Source organism: Odocoileus virginianus, chromosome 3 (genome assembly GCF_023699985.2).
Source record: "Odocoileus virginianus isolate 20LAN1187 ecotype Illinois chromosome 3, Ovbor_1.2, whole genome shotgun sequence".
In the NCBI taxonomy this organism is placed as follows: Eukaryota; Metazoa; Chordata; class Mammalia; order Artiodactyla; family Cervidae; genus Odocoileus; species Odocoileus virginianus.
Window position 1 is genome coordinate 61,865,053 of NC_069676.1, and position 19,694 is coordinate 61,884,746.

The following is a 19,694-nucleotide window of genomic DNA, read 5'->3' on the forward strand; positions in this document are numbered from 1 at the left end:
AACTGTTGTGGTGCGGAGCGTTGGGCGGGCGGCGGCCGGGCGGCCAAGGGGCTGCCTCGGGACTCGGGGCGCAGCCGAGCGGCTGCAGGGGTGGGGCGGGCCAGAGGAGCCGCGGGGCCCGGGCGCCGCGGGTTCGAGGCCGGGCCCCGCGCGGGGAGGCCGCGCCACCCCGGGGGAGCTGCCCGGCGGCGAGTTTGCCCGGCAGCCGAAAGAAGGCGGGAGCCGGCGGGGGCCCTCAGAACCCTCTGGCAACCCGGGCCCGGAGTCCTCGGGGAGCTGGTGCTTCCTGGGACGCCCTCCTGGACGTCTCCTCCGAAGGGTAACGGTTCAGGGCCCCCGGTAGAAGGCGCCTCAGGGTGACTCCCGGCGGGGCCCTGCAAGCCGCGGGAGACGACCCCGGGGCCGCGAGCAGGGAGGAAGGGGCTTGGTGGAGACGCGGGCCGGGAACCGAAGGAGCCGGAGCGCGGCAGAGCGGAGCCGGGCCTCCCAGGCGCGGGGCCGGGCAGCGCCTCGGCTGGAGACGGACTCTGGGACCCTCGAGCGCGGGGGCCTCGGCGACCTGCCCCGCGGGGAGCGCGGCTGCGGAGTGGCCTACGGGGGACCTTCCCCCAGAGGGGCCGGCCCGGGGCGAGGAGATGAACGGCTTTAGCACCGAGGAGGACAGCCGCGAAGGGCCCCCCGCCGCCCCCGCCGCCGCCCCGGGCTACGGCCAGAGCTGCTGCCTCATCGAGGACGGCGAGCGCTGCGTCCGGCCCGCGGGCAACGCCTCCTTCAGCAAGAGAGTCCAGAAGAGCATCTCGCAGAAGAAACTCAAGCTGGACATCGACAAGAGCGTGAGTCCGCCCCCGCCCCCGCCTGGGTCCCCGCGCCGGGTGGCTCTCGGGCCGCTGCCCCTGGCTGCGGGCGGGACTCGGGGGCCCTCCCCGCCCTGGGCCTCGCCGCCCTTTATCTGCAAATTGATGAGTTGGACTCGGGCTTGCAAAGGCCGCTCGGCGTTGACGAGCTCTAACTAGGACTCTGCCCAAATCCGGGAGGTTGGTGGCGGTTCTGCTCCGAGGACCCTTCCTGCCTGGCAAGATCTGACACCAGTTTTTAGCGCGTTTTATCGGTGTAGGTAGAGGAGCAGGAAGAGGTGGGTTCATTTGGTTGGCCCACGGAGGGGCAGGTGATGAAGGGACCCGGCTCTTCTCCAACTTCTCCCTCCTTCTCGGATCCCTGTTATTCCTTCAGAAAAGGAAAGGTGGCAGCTCCTTTCCTGTCTGCGGCGGCCTCAGCTTCTGCACAGGGTCGCCGAGCTCGCTCCTTAGCAGGCAGCTGTGGGGAAATGGGATTTTCAAGGATGTGGCAGAAATAAGGCCAGGACCTGGTCGTGGGAGGTGGCTCAGGCGGTCAAAGTGATTTGAAAGGAAGAAATCCTACTTTTATAGAGTTAAGTTCTTCAGAAATGCCCTGGGAGCGGTGGGGGTGGGTAATTTAAATTTGAATAGAAAACTTTTCCGGTGCGATTTCACAACTGTAGTTAATTATTCTAAAAATTCTGAAGGTGTGTCTATTGTCAACCAATTAAGAACTTTTTCCTTTGACATCTGTTGCTGTAAGCCTAAAGTGGCTGCCAGGTGATTAGGAATTGAAAATGAGTTAGGGGGGTATTTAATATTCAGGTCGACCAGCTAGATTAGATGGCTACCATCTCTTCTCTTTTAAGACCAAAATTTCTCCACTTTGGGGGGAAATCAGAGATTGCTCATTAAACTGAAAGGACACCCACTTTTTCCACTTCTGATGTTACAAGGGAAACTGAGACCCAGAGATAGGAAGCGAGGGTGCCAAAGTCACACAGCACCTAAGGGGCTGGTTAATTGAATCTGTTGTCTGATTTACTTCCGGGCCTCACACATAAGGCTTGATTAAGTCTTCAATAAATAAAAAATTAAAAATATCTTCCATGCGCTTTCTTCTACACTCTTACTCTCACGTCCAGTTGTTGTTTTAAGCTAACAATTATATTTGCAACTTTCCAATGGAAAGATGCTATTTTTAAGTGGTTAGGGGTGAATTGATGGCTTTCTCACTACAAGTTTCTATCAGTGAATGAAAGGAATTCAACCGAGAGCAAATAACTGGCTAGCCACAGTGGTGGCCTGGAATGGGACAATATGGAAGTGAAATGCTCAATTCAAGGACAGCAGTGGATTCATCCTCATGGAAGCACTGCCCACCTTCTGTGTAGATGGTTGGAAGTCTTTACTTAATATTTTTTCCAGTCCTTAAGAAACAGAAATTCCCGATTCTTTTAAACCCACCCTCTGAGCAGTTGTGTTGCTGCATCTGGGACTCCATTTTCCTGGTGACCCCTCTGGAAAACCTGTGAAAACCTGTGTAGGGCTAGGTTGACTTTGATACACACTGTCTGGAAGAGAGGCAGCCTGAGCCCAGTACTAGAGTCCCCAAAAGGTAATGCTTTTGAAGGAGTAGGATTTCAAGGCAGACTCACTCATAGTTTGTTTCAAGGTGGTGTTGTAGTGTCATTATTTCTGAAAGGGATTCTATTTCATTCTCACAGGCTTAGGCAGGAATTCAATTCTAAATAACTGCTGTGTTACAAGAATTTTTAGCTGTTGCAGAAAGTGAAACAGGAAAAAAAAAAAAAGCCTTTTCTATCACCCTCCTTCCTCCACCCCCAACTCCCCAAAGGCCACTGAGCTTTGAAATTCTGAAAACCAATATGTACTTGAAAATGGTTAAGGAAGAATAATGACTATTTATCTTATAAAAGGGTCTAGCAGAGAACCTTTTAAAATAATAGCACCTTAAATCCAACTCAGGCAGTTTAACTCCTTCTGTATAGGCATTGGCAGTGTTCTGTGATTTATTAAGATATAACATGCTTTCAAACATCACTCCAATTGACATATATCTGCTTTTTTCTGGAGGAAAGTGGAAGTGGAGAGCAGTCTAAGGAAGGTATTGCAGTAGGAAGGACACGTGCCCGGGGTTAGAAGGTCTGGATGACCTTGGCCAGGTCATTTCCTCACTTAAGGTGGCTTTAGTTTATATCTCTAGAAAAGGAGATGGGAGCCGGGGGGGTTTGCACTAGTGATTGCTGAGTTCTTTTCCATCTAGGATTCTATTATTCTAGCATCTTGACCTGAAAATCTCCCAGTCACAGCTTTAGGAATCATGCCTCTGCCTGTTCTTTTTCTAAGTCTGTCAGTCTGTGAATTTGAAGAACAGCTTAGTCTTACATGTGAAACTAGCTAGCATGGGGGATGTAGGATATGTTGTGAATGTGCTTTCTTCCCTGATGAAAGCATGTCCAGTCGTCTATGCATCAGCTGGATGGGATTCTTTGAGACTGTGACACGTGCTGTGTCTGAAAGTCCTTTGACAGAGTTGAATCTGGCAAAGTCATTCAAATTTGTAGCCATATGTAAATGTGGCTTTTACTGGCCTAAGCTGCTTTTAGATGCAAGGGGCTGCTTGTGTTGGTACAGCAATGTTTATTGGATACCTGCTGTTTGCAAGACACTATCACAATGTAAACATAAAACTACTCATGGCTCACTAATCTAACCACATGAAAGTGCTGATTCATGTGAATAAGAAACAGTTTCCATTATTTTCTCCACAGAAAGGCCTGAATTAACTACGCTGGTTACCTATCAGCTTACTTTTATCTTTAAGCAGTAGAGGAATAAACTCAAATTCAGAAGTCTCTCAAGAACATTTGTGTAACATCTGGTTCAGTGTCAACAACCCCAAGTCATTTACACAGGCATTCAGTTTGTTAGGTTCTTGAATGGTTCCTCCATCTCAACCCTGGTACTTATATTCTTAATAAAAACACGTCCTTCACATCTTAGCTGCTGCTTCCACCTTCACTTACTATTATGCCTCCAGCCTCCATTAGAAAATCAGCAGTGGTATCCAGATTCTTTTATGTGGTTTCACCTTGTGAGAATCTCTGCACCTCTTTCTGCTTCTCTTTGTGGATTCCATGAGTGCTGATGCAAGAATTATAAATTGATACATAGAAATAGTTTTTCAGAGGGTTGTCATGGTACAGTAGTTGCTATTGTCAATGTTAAAATAGGATGGCCTGTTATCCTATCATTACCACAGTGCCCACTTTCCTGCTCCCAGGGGCAGTGCATTCCAGCCCCATGTAAGTTACTCACTCCTACAGGTCTGAAGATGTCATGTCGCAGGGGAACTCTGTCTTGTTTGAAGGAAAGTCTAAGCTGTTCTCATGTCCCAAACCCCTGAATTTCTCCTGATGCTCCTGCACAGGCAGTCACTTTCACCTAAGTGATACAGTCTCCTCAGGGCGTCCTCACTCACACCTTCTGTCAGCCTCCTTTGAAACTTCAATCTTGGCTGTCCCATCCAGAATGCTTCCTATCTCCCTGCAGTCTTCTTCTGGTCAGGGACTTCCACTCCAGTTACCTCAGCTGCAGGAGCCCTGCCCTTTGCTGTGTCTGTCACATGTGTTGTGTTTATCATCCAGGGGGAACTTGATTTATAATGAACTGCCCGGTGTGATATTAGTGTTCTCTTTGAGGAAATGATGGCTTGTATCTGTTTCTTCCTGTGGTCTCTCCAATGCCTCACAAAGGAGAAAAGGCCAATAGTTTGACAGATACCTGTTGCTGTTTCCATGGGATTGGCAACTCTGACTTTAATTTGCTTCCCATCAGGTAAGGCATCTGTATATTTGCGATTTTCACAAAAATTTCATCCAGAGTGTACGAAATAAAAGGAAGAGGAAGACAAGTGACGATGGCGGAGATTCTCCTGAGCATGACACTGACATTCCTGAGGTAAAAGTCCAAAACTTCACCTTGAGAAAGCTGGGAGAATGAATTCTGACCTGATCCTTACCTCTGGCCTGGTCTAAGAAGTAACTTAGTCGCCTTTGTGTTGCTGTGGTGTATTTGAAAAGTGAATCATAGCATCATAGTAATATGGAATCTGAGGGCTGAAAGCTTAGAAATCAACTGGTCTAACTGCCCCACCATTTTACTGATAGGCACAGACACTCAAGGTCACACACTCAGTTTGGGGGCCCCAGTCCAGTGCCCTCTTCAGTATCTGTGCTGCCTTTCTTCAAGAAGCCCCTGAAAAGTATTTAAATACAACCACAATGCTGAGTTTTTCAGAACTTTGGTTTTGCCCTTAAAGATGGAGACTGAGTATGTATGGATTGGGGAAGTCACTTCCGCTTTGTTTCCTGGTCTGCAAAATGAAGGTGTAAATTGTCAGGTCCCACCAGCTTGGATTTTCTATCACTCTCTGATTCCTGGTCCAGGCTTATTCCCAAAGATCTATTCCAAGGTCAGTTACACTGGCACAGAGTTTCTCAACAGTGGCACTGTTGACATTTGGAGCCAGATAATTCTTTGTGGTGGTGGCTGTCCTGTGCCTCATAGGATGTTCAGCAGCATCCCTGGCCTCTACCCACCAGGTGCCAGGCATGCCACTACTCCCAGTGTCTCCAGACATTGCAGGTGTCCTCTGGGGGCAGAATTGTCCTGCTGAGAACCATCGCTTCTCAAACCAGAAGGCCACCATCCCGTCAAAGTGCCAGTGTCTATTAAGCAAGGTTAACAGGAATGAATATCGAATTTTCATTCTGTCTAAATTGTTTTCACTTAAGACTCAGCAAAAGAAGAACCATTTATAATGTACATTGAATATTTGACGCATGAATATTTCATAAGGCAACCGCCTGTTAGCACTCAGGGTGAAAATGACTGTGTAGGAATAGAAAGAGTAGGCGGGCCTTTGTCTGCAGATGCGGAGGAAAATCTTTGAAAATATGGCCCTTTACCCCTGCCCCTCTCTGTGTCTCCTTTTCTATCACTGGTTTACAGTATCTTTCTGATGCATTTAGTATTATTATTTTACGAAGGAATGGATGTATTCACTATCAAAATGCTTTTCACAAAAAGAAAAAGATCTGAGGAATGTTTGAAAAGAATGAAGGACTTTGGTCCCTCATATTGATCATTCATTTTGTTTTTAAGTGCTCTCCACCTGCCTGAAGCAAGAACATCTCTTTTAGAGGCAGGTAAAGGCAGCCCAACTTTCCGGGCCTTCACTATTTCATGACTGTGCAGCTTTCCTCTCTTCCTTTATTAGAAAAAAATAAAAGAGTCCTTCCCCCTCTGTTACCCAGTCATCTGCAGAGACCCAGACCCTAGCCTGCTGATTTGTACATCTACTACAGTAGCTTTGAGCTGTCTCTGGGTGGGGGGCTGTTAAGTATCCTTACACCTGACGGCTAGGCCTAGGGGAGAACTATCAGAACACTAGTACATCCTGCTGTCCTCCTTCATGCCCCTCTGTCCACTCTGGGCCGAGCTCTAACCTGTCCTCCAGGATGTCTGTCTGCTTTTCCCTTTTCTCTCCTTGCCTGCTGCCCCCTCCAGCATCAGCACCCCTGCTTTCCCATCTCATTTCTGGATCATCACTGCAGCAGTTCCCTCTGTCATCCCCCCGCACCCCAGTCAGTCTTCCTACAAACCACCACAGATTCATCTTCTGGGGATAGCACCCCCCTCCCCAAACCAGGATCACTACTTCTGCTTGTCAAGACATGCTACCACCCAGTCTCACCCTTTAAACCCACCATAAGTGCCTCTGATCTCCTAGCCCGTGTGTTTCTCCCCTGACTTTCTGAGCTCATGGCCTTCTCTATAATTCCCTACTCTCTGTTCCTTGCTCCCTTTTGAAACCCTGCCTGTCCTTAGCATAAGCTTCACCACCTCCATCAGCCTTCTAGGACCACCCCTCCCTGGCCAGAATTCTGCTTCCACTGTTGTTTCTGTCCTCCCAGCCAGTAATTAGTCCTCAGTGGGCCATTTCTAAGACTTGTCTGTAGTCCTCTCCCTCCCCACCCCTACCTAGCATAGTGCTAGGCACGTGGGGGCATTTGATGAGTCGTGGCTGGTCAGGTGATGGATAATGTGTTTCTTCTCTTCTCTCTAGGTTGATCTGTTCCAGCTGCAGGTGAACACTCTCCGACGTTATAAACGACACTACAAATTGCAGACCAGACCAGGCTTCAATAAGGCCCAGTTAGCAGAAGTAGGTAGACAGACTTGCCGTCTAAAGAGGGAGCGCAGCACTGTGCTGCTGACTGTGACCTTGATTCTCCCTGTGTATGAACCCCTCCATACCTCTAGAAGCAACTTCCTCTTCCCTCTTGCACAATTTAGAATCCCCCAGCTTTAGACCTAGAAAGGCCTGATTTCCATAAAAGAAACCAGGGCACAGAGAAAAAGAAAGGACTTGCTTAAAATCACATAGCAAGTTGGTAGCTTGGAATCTCACGACTCCTGATTCTAAGTCCTGAGAGTTCTTTTGTTTGCTTGTTTGTTTGAATCTTGTTTTGCAAGATTCTTTCCAGATACGTTCCATTCTGTACATGAGGTGTGTCTGATTAATCATCCCTAAACCTTCACTCATAGTCTGCAGGAGCTATTTTTCTTTCTTTGTTTTCTTTCCTTGATTTTTTTCTACTCTGATATTGGTAATAGAAGTGTTTATTATAATGAATGGAGCACAAGAATGTTTTCTCCAGCCCTGAGTCCTTATCTAGTTCAGGGCGTGGGATGGGGTTGGGGTGCTCCATTGGCCATTATTTTAATATACTGACAGCCTGCCTTGATGCTCTGTCCTATTGGTATGTATATGGGCATCCTCTCATCCTTATTTTCTAAATGTATTTTTCTCTCTTTTATAGAAAATTTGGAAATGATGGAAAATACAATCCAACCACCCAGAGACAACCACTCTGTAGTTTTCATTCTCTGACTCCCTTTTTATCTGTCCTAGAGCCCCTGGTCCATTCAGAGATTTCCTTATGGGCTCACATCCCTGTTGGTTTTTGATCTTTACTTGAGAGCTTTCTTGCTGATCCATCATTTTTTCTTAAACCTCTCCTTCGCTAGCATCCAGCTAAAACATAGAAGTACATAAGCCTTTCATACTTCAAAACCAGTGTCCACCCCCGGTGGGAAGGATGGGATGAGATGGGGCAAGTGGAGACTGCATTCTCAGGACTTGAAATAGATCAAAGTATTGGGAATACGTAATATATGATGAATTTTCCTTCAAATCTGATGTCTTTCAAGAAGCAGTTACATACTATTTAGATGATTTTTTTGGGTCAGACCTTTACATCTGTTCAGTTGGCTGTTTGACACAATTTTAAAAAGACACTTTTCGGCCCAGTTCCAGGGTCTAAGAGGTTATGGTAGCAGCTGGTCACCCAGAGCAGTCCCAGTCTCCTCCTCCATGGAGATGACCTTGAGACTATGCTGTGATGGATAGGCTATCTGCCCCTGAAATAGGACTGCATCTTGAGAGTGCTGTGGGTTAAAATGTTGCTTTTGGAAGCCTGGAAGCCAAATCCCCTAAGCCTGGGAAAGAAGGGCATTCACATTCTCTATTCTGGAGCACTGCGGGGAGTTGTGCAGTAATCATAACTCCCTCCCAGCTCTGGAAGCAGCTTCCTGTTTCCCTTTTACACAGCTGAGAATCCACGGCCCTGGCTTATTAACATGCTTTCTTGGGCTCTGTTTTTCCCTCCCGTATAGACTGTCAGCCGACACTTCAGGAACATACCTGTGAATGAAAAGGAGACCCTTGCTTACTTCATCTACATGGTGAAGAGTAACAAGAGTAGACTGGACCAGAAGTCAGAGAGTGGCAAGCAGCTTGAGTGATGACGAAGCACACCTTCAAGGAATGAAGTATAATACTTAATGCACAGGTGACATCTGCTACATTTAAGCCCATAAAGACTGTTAAATTTTATTGTAAATAAAAAAGTTTGAATAATGAATACTGTAAATCTTTTCGGGCAGGAGGATTATATTCTCATGATTCAGCATGTTTATACACAGACTTTCTTTTAAGGCAACTACCGGACTAAAAAAATCACAAGATCGGAAAAAGAATGAAAGGAAAACAATGCATTACTGCATTCTACAGCGCATTAAGTCAATTCTGCTGGACACGTGGGATGACAGATATTTTGGTAGTCACCTTGTAGTTCCACGAGACCGCTTGTGAGGTATAGCCCTGGACCAGCAGCGAGGTACGGCTGGCAGAGAGGTGCATGAGCAAACGTCTGCCAGGGGCGTAGACGCCACGCTTTGTCGATTATCAGCAAATCATTTGAGCCTGGCCCCTCACCGGCTCTGTGCTGTGCACACAGTAGGCACTCAGGCAGGGTTTACCGACACATCCAACTGAACTAGCAGAGCCAGTCTTGGGCTTCCCACCTCTTGGTATCAAGGCCTCTGCTGTTCCTGTTGCTCACCACTTCACTTCTAGAGCGTGAGGAAGTCCTGATGCACCAGCAGGAGGTTTCAGGTCAGACCGGGACTCCAGGGCAGACTTATGTGCCAAGCTGTATTTGTGGAGGTGCCAGAAACCCTGATGCAGAGTCCCTCCTGGGAGCCGTGGCCCGTTGTGCACCCCTCCACGCTTCATACTTCAGGGTGAAGTGATGTACTGGGACTTCAGTCATTCTCCTGGGCCAGAAATGCTTTGACACATGGAGATATTTAGTGGTTTGGGGCTCTTGTTTTCAGAAATACTAATCCTTAATTAACAGCCACAAGGAAGCTGCCAAGGACCAGGTGGTTTCTGCTCCGAAGTCCAGCTCTGGGATAGAAAGTCTGACCAGCTTTGGCCTCCTTGGGGGTCAGCAACAAATCATGGGTTTGAGCAACACAGGTCAGTGCCATCTGATGTTCATTTTTGTGAGCAATTTGCCTCTCTTTTAGGGGGAAGGTTGCTAAAGTGTTTTTTTTTTTAAGTATTAATAATTACCTGATTTTTTTTTATGTTCAAAACTTCAGATTCCTCTATCTAATTATATCAGAGCCAAAGTATCCTTTGAAAACAAAGCTTTATATCCAAAAGTATGCTTTTGCAAAATTTTCTAGTCAGTGTATTGGAGGGCAGAGGATGTGGACAGGGAATGGGAAGAAAAGAGAAGAAAGGACTTGAATTCTAATTTCTGACCACCTTGACAAAAGTTGTGGTCAAAGGTACCGCTTTCTAACTCAGTTTTCATTCTGAGTTCTTCCTTAAGCCTTAAAAAATAGAAGCAGCACTGGACAGCATAGCCTGGCAGAGTGTTTTAGTGTCTCATAGATGACTTAATCTGAGCATCCACACAGAGAGGTCAGAACAACCCCCAACACATACACACCCAGCCGGGTGGTAGAGTGGCCAAAGGTGTCAGTTCCACGGAGCGTGCTTTCTGTGGACAGGGCTGGGGCCACCACTGTCCCTCAGTAAAGCACCGTGTGTTCAGGTGCAGCCCAGCTTTCACCAGTGTTCACCACGCATGTCTAGCAGATTGCAGCCTTTTAAGATATGTATAAATGAATGTACATAGAGCATACTTGAGACTGAGTGGATTTTATTTTCATACACCTGGCCATGGATGGCACATCAGGGTGCTCTGTGTGTGTTTTCAGTTGTGCAGATTCAATAGGTGTTTAAAGAGTCTCACTACTCACAGCTGAAGGCTCTTGATGTGTGGGCATCAAGAAGGCTCTAAAGTAGATTTTTTTTTTACCCCTGAGGAGCTGAGTTAGAATGGCTTTGAAGGCATCAAACACCAAGCCCCCTTTATCCAAGATAGTGTTTTCTCCTCAGGCTGGAGTTAGGGGGCAGATAGGCTTAGGACATTGGGAACCTGCTCTCTGGAAATGTCCACAACTCCTTGAGAAAAAAAGTGTATTTTTCTGATGTTTGAACCAGAGTTGTGGACGTGTAGGTCATGTCACTGTTTCTTCAACAGCAGATCTGTGTTCCCAGTTAAGAGACAGCAATGCACTTCTGTACAAGAAGCTGTGGTATTAGGTCCCATCTGTTCAAGAGTGGCTGTGAGAGTGCTTTCGTTCCCACATGAAGCCTGGGAAGCTTCCCCCTCAGCCAGATGCTGTGCGCCCTCAAATCCTGTGCCAGCTTTCCTCTAAGGAGAGGGCCTTTGGAGCGTGGAAGTTGTGGGTGTCTTTTCAACCTTCGAAAGCATCTTAGATGAGAGAAAAGACAAAACTCTCTGAGCTTGTATTTTTCTTGTGTGCAGAAATCTATTTCATCAGACCACTAAGCCACTTGCCTTAGCCTCTTCTGCAGTTTCCCATGGTTTGATCTGGAGCAGGAGACGTCTACCTGTTAGAGGTGGCCAACCCTCCAAAGCAACCAGGTCTGGCTGTGGGGAGCAGTGGGGCTTGGGGAGCGCAGTGCTCATCGTGGCTGCCTGCATTTCTCTGCCACCCGGCAAGGACTCTGCTTCTCTCTACCTGTCACGTCGCAGCATTGCCTTCTCTGCTGTTGGTGCTCCTGGGCAAAACTGGAATATGCAATCCAGACTGGCTTTGTCTTCTTCAAGAGCATGGCTCCTGCCTCAGTTCCAGCCTGCTTCGTTCTTTCCTGTGCCCTGAAGAGTGTGTCACATGGAATTGTCAACATCTTGCCATCCGTGTTGCTTCCTTTTAAGGTTTTTAAAAAACAAATGGACAGACTTTATTTCAGTGAACAGACTCTTAGGTTGGCAACAGCATGTGAAAAAGATCATAGCCAAATCCCTTGAGAGATTGCAACCAAAGGATTCAAGACCAGGGGTGTAAAAGGAAGAGGAATTTCATGTATGTGATGTAGCCGCCAAGTTGTTAGATGTTCCTGTCATAGCTAAATAGTCACAGCTAGTCTTCCAGAGAGCAGATATGAATAACTGCTTACAGCTGGAATGTTGCATCTAACCTTGGCATTTCAGCTGTTTATTTGTGGGAACTTTTTGTTAACATCCTGGAGGGCACCTGCATGGTAGGAAGGAGAAAGCCAGAGTGGGAACTTACTCAGGAGCCCAACCACAGATCCCAGAGCTGTTACTGCACGGAAATCATCTGAGGACTCTGTCATTACAACGACAAGATCCAAACGTTGGGAAAGGACCTCTAAGTCATCCAGTCCAGTCTCCCATAGGTGCTGACATTCTGCCTACAACCGTCCCACCAAGGATTGAGCATTCTGGGCTTAAACACCTCCGAGGACAGAGAACTCACTACCTCCTGGGGAAGCCTGTCCTATCTTTGTAAACCTCTGGCTTTTCTGTGTTCTCAGTAATTTCCATCTTAGTCTCTGCCTAATGGGGGCCAAGTAAGTTAGCCAAGGACTAATCGCTGGCACCATCCCAGGGTATAGTGTTTGTCTTTGGGGAAGGAGCAGCTAGCAAACAGACACTTTGGTGTCTGAATGTTCTCCCCTCTAAGTATCATTAGTCCATTTAGTTCCTTATTGAAGATGTTGAGGAAACCCCAGTTATACTCCCTCAGTCTTGCTAAAACTGATGGAGGAGGTCAGGGGAGAAGACAGTGCTTCCAGAACTGCTAAAAAAAATACCTTAGGACAGAAGAGGCCTTAGTTTTGTGTTTGCCTCACAAAACTTAGGAAAAGTTTTAGCTGGAAGATTGTAAACTGTGATCATGCTGTCCTGGAGTTGAAAGCTTAAATAGCCCCTAAGGACTTATACCTTAAGATTCCTGCAAGTACTGCACACACTGCTTTTATGGAGAAAGCAAAGCTTAGGAACTTGGGGGAACCACATGTCTCAGTGTCAGAGAGGTGCCATATTTTCAAGCTGGAAACTCCTTAAAGGTTGCCATTGCCCAGTCATTGATTTTTAGAGATGGGGAAACCAAGATTCGAAAAGACTTGCCTGAATGCTTTGGCATCATCTAGACCCACTTAGCGCTTGTTCACTTCACAACTCACAGCGTAGCTGGAACCCATTCTGCAAGGGAGCTGCTTTCAGGTCCTTGAGACCTGCCCCTGAGCAGAGGTCCCCCAGGCCAGCCTGGCTCTCAGGGACTATGAACCAACCTGCAGAACTCCAGGCTGTGAGACCTGACTGGGAAGGCCATCAGTTGAGTTTTGTAAAATGAATGGGAAGGGAGATCAGAAAAAGGCTGTACTTTAAGACCAAGGTTCCAGAGTCCTAGTGGGAAATGTGGTGGTGTCCTAGAATCTAAGTTCTCATGAAATGCGCTTGCCTTTCAGGTGGCTCAATCAGGTGACCCTGACTTGAGCAGACACAGCTCTGTGGCCCTGCCATTTGCTGCCCCCATCCCTGTTAGCGAGAGAGACAGTTGAACTGAAGGACAGGTGAGCTCAAGACCACGCCCTGGGAAGCGTGGTGCTCTAGGGGTGCTTTTGTATTCCTTTCATTTTATTACAGACTGTTTCCAAGTTCATGGTTAGGAAGGGTAAAGTCAATCCCATTTTTTGAGGTGGAATCCAGCCAGAGGCAGGGTGGGACTTTTCTTACAGTAGGAATGTCTACAGTCATTTCATCTGGCTTGCATCTTCAAACACAAACTCTTCAATGGCTTTCATTTAATGAACATATCTTTGCCAATGGCAGAGGCTTGTGCAGGATCCCTGTTACACATGTCTGTTATCTGTTGAGCCCATCAGAGTGTTTTAGGGGTGCGGGTTGGTTTGGGTTTGGTTTTTTTTTTTTTCCATTTTGTAACTGCCTTATCAAAAAGCAAGTGCCCTTCCATTCCAGGCCTCTTCATTGTACATGTTTCCTGCCAATTGGGGGGATCATTTGTATTTTAATTTTGTAATCTATGGCTCTGTACTGTTGAAAGGCTCTCAATTCTGTGGGGTCTCCTTAGTATGTATATGACTTTTCATGTTGCAATATCACACAGATGGGATGGCCCGACTTTTGCTCTTAATAAATGATCTAAATGAGAAACAAGAGACACATTCTGTTGTTCGCTTTGAATGCCCGCATGGAGCTCAGATCTTTCACTTGTGCGTTCGGCCCCTAGCTGTGTAGGACAGTGACTGAGGATATCCGTCTTCCCTCCATTTGCCCTTCCACCCCCAGTGCACCCTGCGTGAGTGCAGGTCACAGAAGTCTGACCCTGCCCTCCTGCTCACTCCTGTGCAAACTGACTGCAGCTGATCAGCCGGAGTTGAGCCTGAGTGCTACCCAGCATAGCAGGTACCCCGGCCCCAGAGTTTCACTCTGGTCTCCGGTTATCCATGTATAGTTGTCCACCCATCTACTGGATGGATGGTTGCAAATTGAAATGCCTACTGGGGGGTGGTGCAGAGGGAGTTGCAAACTGGAAAATCCAGGTCCCTTCTAAGGGCAGCCACCACTGTGTGTTACACATTGTGTTGAGTCGTTCAGTCGTGTCCAACTCTCTGCGACCCCGTGGACCATAGCCCACCAGCTTCCTCTGTCTGTGGGGATTCTCCAGGTAAGAATACTGGAGTGGGTTGCCACGTCCTCCTCCAGGGGATCTTCCCGACCCAGAGATTGAACCCAGGTCTCCTGCATTGCAGGTGGATTCTTTACCATCTGAGCCACCAGGAAAGCTAGCCTATTTTCACCACATGGGCATGCACACTCTGAAATTTTAAACAAATCTTCAAAGTACAGTTCACCCCCTCAGCACCCTCACCCTCTCCCATTCTACTCCCATGCAAATAGTGTGGAGGTGGATTTCTCAGCATCCTAGGTGGCAAGGAGAGTGGGGAGTCTTGTCACCTGGAGCCTTCAGGGTCAGTGATAGGTTGTTGCTGAAGCATGCCATTTTTCAGAGTCACCTTCCTCCTGAAAGCAAAGGAACATCCAGTCTTCTACCATGCGGTCTCTTGATCTGAGATATAACATAAGTAGTTCCTTCCACTTCTGTCTGTGCCCTCCCTTTCACATGAAACTGCTGAGGGCTGCCTCTGACCCCTCACACACTGCAACTAGGAGAGGTGCTTTATTGCCAGGCTTCCCCTAAACTGGCCAACCCCTGCTGAAGTCAATCTCATGTGAGGATCCACAGACATCAGTTGTGATGGACAGTCATGACGGAAGGATGAGCCCACATCTTACTGAACCATTAGGACGGAGGTTCTACTGGGGACCAGACATCCTTTTTTCAAAACAGAACTTTAGAATGTTGAATATCAGATCAGCTGAGGTCCAGCCTTTTGGAAGGGTGGCACTTGCCACCTCCCACCACCATCAGACTGTTACAATGCCAATTCCTGGGCCCCACCCCAGACTTTCAGTATGGAAAGCTCAGGGGCCGAATTCCAGGAATATGAGTTTTTTAATTTCCCCAACTAAGACTCAAGCTTATTAGAGTTGAGAAGTGCAAAACTGGTCCAGCGGTTTCTCAATTCAGCAACTTCAAACTCATCAGGAATACTGGTTAGAAATTTCCAGTAAGACCTACTTAATGAAACTCTTTGCCAGGGCAGCCTAGGAAAAATCCCCTGGGGAATTTGCGCATCCAGATGCAGATGGCCCTGAGTCCAACCATCTAAGGCCCAGGAAGGCAAAGAAGCTACCATTAGCCTCAAGCAGCTCAGAAAGATCAGAGCTGAGCAAATACAGTGACGTGCACAGCGAAGACACTTTGAAGATGAATCATTGGAATAGATGCTCTTCCCTCTGGAGAAAAAACAAAAAACAGAATGAAAATAATCCACAGTGTAGGAAGACATGTAGGAAGACAAAAAAAATGTCTGGAATTGAATCTTCCATTTACTTAACAGTTCTTTAGTTTGTAAGGATCTTCTGCATCCAGATATAATAATAGCCATTGAGTGCAGTGTGCAGGCTTCCCAGGTGACTCAGAAGGTAAAGAACCCACCCGCAATGCAGGAGACGGAGGAGATGTGGGTTCAATCCCTGGGTCAGGAAGATCTGGAGAAGGAAATGGCAACCCACTCCAGTGTCTTGCCTGGGAAATCCCATGGACAGAGGAGCCTGGAGGGCTACAGTCCGTGGGGTCACAAAGAGTCAGACACGACTGAAGTGACAGCACACGCAGGCAGTGTACACACCAGACAACCTGTTACTAATTTTACATGCACTGGTGTATCCAGTCTCACTACAGTCACATCAAGTAGGAACTGTTACTAACTCCAGTCTATAGAGAAGGAAACACAGGCCCTGAGAGGTCTAGGAACTGTCCAAGTAACAACAAGAGCTGGAGGCGCTCCTAGGAGTGAGTCTGAGGATTGTCCAGCCGAGGGACACTCGTCAACTCCACCACCAAAGAACTCGGGAGCACCACGCTCGGCAGCTGTGCAGCTAGCTGCAGCAGTTCCCCTTGTCCTGATCAACTGGACTCACTCCACTTTAATGAGGGATTCCTCGAAGTCACTCAGACTCTAGTTAGGAAATTTAATAGGGTTTAATGGAGGTTAACAAGGCACATCCAACTTTCCAGCCAGGTTCTAACTTACCAGAGCTGAACAGAGATTAACAAGCCCAGAAGGTGTAACGGCACCTGCATGATTTAATGGGGTTAATGAAACTGTCAGAGGCTGGCTGAGAGGGACAGACCCGGAGCACGCCTCTGTTAACGAGTCAGTCTGCTGAAGGTCAACAGACATTAAAAAGCAGATGCTGGCCCTGGCTTGCCCTGGGGCCAAGGGCTAGCAAGGAAAACAAGACCACAGCCAGCGTGCCAACCATGCTCCCTCCGGGTTGGTGGGATCTGGAATTTTATTTTCTTCTTTGTGCTTTCTTGGTATTGTCTACATCATTTAGAATAAGCATGAATCATTTTCACCAAAACTGTAAAATAGCAAAGCAGGTTTTTTTTTAAGTGCTCTCAAATGCTCCCTTTGTATAGTTTGTTACATCATCCTAAAACCTGTAGAAAACAGTAAGAGAAATAAAAACAGAAGCAGTAATACATTCTTAAATTAAGGCAGCATGTAACCGCTATAGAGGGCTGTCACCTGTCACCTCCGAGGGTTGTTGTCACACACCACAAAGTAGGGGTGTACAGAGTGACACGTCAGGGGGACAGTGAATCCTCCTCTGTCTCCCAGACTGCTGCAGTTTCGGACCTGAGCACTTACTATCTGCCAGGCCCAATATTGAGCTCTTACGTGCTATTAGTCTATTTGATAGATAAGGAAACAGAAATGTTAAAAGGTGAAAGGGCTTGTCCCAGGTCAGCAGAGAGTGGTAGGTGGGGATAAGTCAAACACAGGTCGGTCTGACCCCAGAGTCCAGCGTGCCTGGATGCCTACTAACTGGTTAAGCTAGCATTTCACAGGAGCATTGTTTAGAACAATGAAGAACTCTCAAATATGTCAAATAATAGGGGACTGATTTTAGCAGTATTACACTTATGTCAACATTGTGAAATACATAATTACATAGAAGGGTGTTCCTATCAGTTTAGAAATAGCAGATATGTATATTTATGTATGCATATTATATGAATATATATGTGTGGGTGGGTGTGCATATTTATATATCGTATGTATACAGTTGGCCCTCCATATCCACAAGTTCCAAATAGATTACAAAGGGCCGACTGTACCATGCCATTTCATATAAGGGACCTGAGCATCCATGGATTTTGGTATCTTTGGGGATCTTGGAGCCATCTCCCTGTGAATCCAGAGGGATTCAGACTTTATACACTGCATGTGTGTGTGTGTGTGTGTATGTATGTATACACATGTTTATACACACACACATTCCTGAATCTGTGATTATGGGCATATCTGTAGGCATAGCAAAACATCTAGCAACTCCATGTGTAGCCTGCTGTATCTATATGATTCAGAGTACAGGAGAAAGGTCAGGGAGGAAAGGGCTCTCTGAAAATCAAGGGGGCTTCCTGGAAAAAAGGCTCCTCTGTAGGCCCTTGAGGGAAATGGAAGACAGGAGACAGGAGTGAGGGCAAGTCCAGTCCGGTACAGAAAGCCTCACACGCTGGTCTGAGGAGCTTGTACTCTGGAGTCACCAAACCTGCTATCATTAAACAATGAAATGTGATGAAGAAGATGTTTGTGTGTCTACTGGGAGCCAGGGGGAATCTGGAAATGGATTCTGCCCTCCAGGAGCTGGGAATTTCAGAGTTCAGACCCAGACAGGGGTGGAAAGCAGTCCTTCCACTGCTGAAATCCTAGGATCTGTAAGGAAGCCTCGGAACCCCCGAGTTCTGATGAAGGAGCCGGGTGTAATGAGCTCTGAGGTCTTGGAGAAGCCAGTGAGGCTTACAAAGTGTGATGAGCTTAACGCAGCCAAGGTGGCTAACGAGACTTCATGAGAGTTCACGGCCACCAGCAAGGCTGGACTCTGCTAAGGGGGCAGAGGTAACATACCTGTGCCCAGCTAGACCCCTCTGAGCATCCTGCTCAGGAGACACAGGGCAGCAGGAGTCGGAGGGCCCCAAGGAGAGCCAGTGCCGCCAAGGGGCAGGGGTCAAACTCGGCTATGTCAGCAAGCAACTGCCTGAAATGAAATCATCTGATGAAGCGCAGCACTGCCGGAAAGAATGAGGTGTAAGAGATCTCAGCTTGCCTACCAGGGTTTAGCTCAACTAGGTGAAACTGAAACTTGGCTGAGCCCACAGTCCAAGGAGGCCTTGCCATCTCCAGTGGTAAGGGTATTTTCTTTGTGGTTGCTCATATCATCTTCAAATGCATACTATTCCTGTTTCTATCTAGGAATATTTTCAAAACTGAACATGAAAAAAGAAAAGTGGTGAGGATGACCTGTAGAAATGGTAGCATTTATTTGTTAAACACCTACTACGTGCTGGACACTGGGCTAGAACACCTAAGTTCACAGTTCTAATCCTCACAGAAACCTTCAGAGAAGTTGTTACCATCCCTAGTTTTCAGATGGGTAACTGAGGCTCAAGAGACGTTAAAAAGCTTACCTTATGATGAGCCGGAATTTGAACCCGTATCAGTCTGACCCCTCCATACATCATGCGGCCTCTACCAGAGAGAGTAGAATACTGGCCGTGTGGTGGAGATGGAAGAGTAGTAAAAGCTATTAGAAAAACTCAGGATCCCAATAGTCTAGGATGTTTAAAGGGAAACAGCCCCCTGCATTCTGTTAGCCCAGAGCAATAGTGACAGAAGGATGTTGTTACCAACAGAAGATTATGTTTTGTTCAGTAGCTCCCATCCAAAGAAACAGAAGGAAAAAATATATATATGTGATCCATCTTACACTCCACATAGTAAGAAAATACAGATCCCTACCCCAAGGTGCCTTTAGAAGATCTTGGATTGCAAAACCCTGATGTCCTTTGTTGGATGCTTTTGAATTGTGGTGCTGGAGAAGACTCTTGAGAGTCCCTTGGACTGCAAGGAGATCAATCAGTCCTAAGGGAAGTCAGTCCCAAATATTCATTGGAAGGACTGATGCTGAGGCTGAAGCTCCAGTACTTTGGCCACCTGATGTGAAGAGCTGACTCACTGGAAAATACCCTGATGCTGGGAAAGATTGCATGCAAAAGGAGAAGGGGGCAACAGGATTGGATAGTTGGATAGACTCAATGGACATGTGAGTGAAAGTCACTCAGTCGTGTCCGACTCTTTGCGACCCCCCTACAGTCCATGGAATTCTCCAGGCCAGCATACTGGAATGGGTAGCCTTTCCCTTCTCCAGGGGATCTTCCCAACCCAGGGATTGAACCCAGGCCTCCCACATTGCAGGTGGATTCTCTACCAGCTGAGCCACAAGGGAAGCCCAAGCATACTGGAGTGGGTAGACTATCCCTTCTCTAGTGGATTTTCCTGACTCGGAATCGAACCGGGATCTCCTGCACTGCAGGCAGATTCTTTACCATCTGAGCTATCAGGGAAGCCAATGGACA

General features: G+C 47.3%; 1 protein-coding gene across 1 annotated transcript; it reads left to right on the forward strand.

Annotated features, from left to right (window-relative positions):
• On the forward strand, positions 1-13,800 carry SAP30L (SAP30 like). Its single transcript, XM_020905582.2, has 4 exons — positions 1-833; positions 4,698-4,820; positions 6,991-7,089; positions 8,604-13,800. The coding sequence occupies exons 1-4, from the start codon at positions 636-638 to the stop codon at positions 8,730-8,732; spliced, it is 549 nt and encodes a 182-aa protein (XP_020761241.2). The 5' UTR covers positions 1-635; the 3' UTR covers positions 8,733-13,800.
• Positions 13,801-19,694: the final 5,894 nt, after the last annotated feature.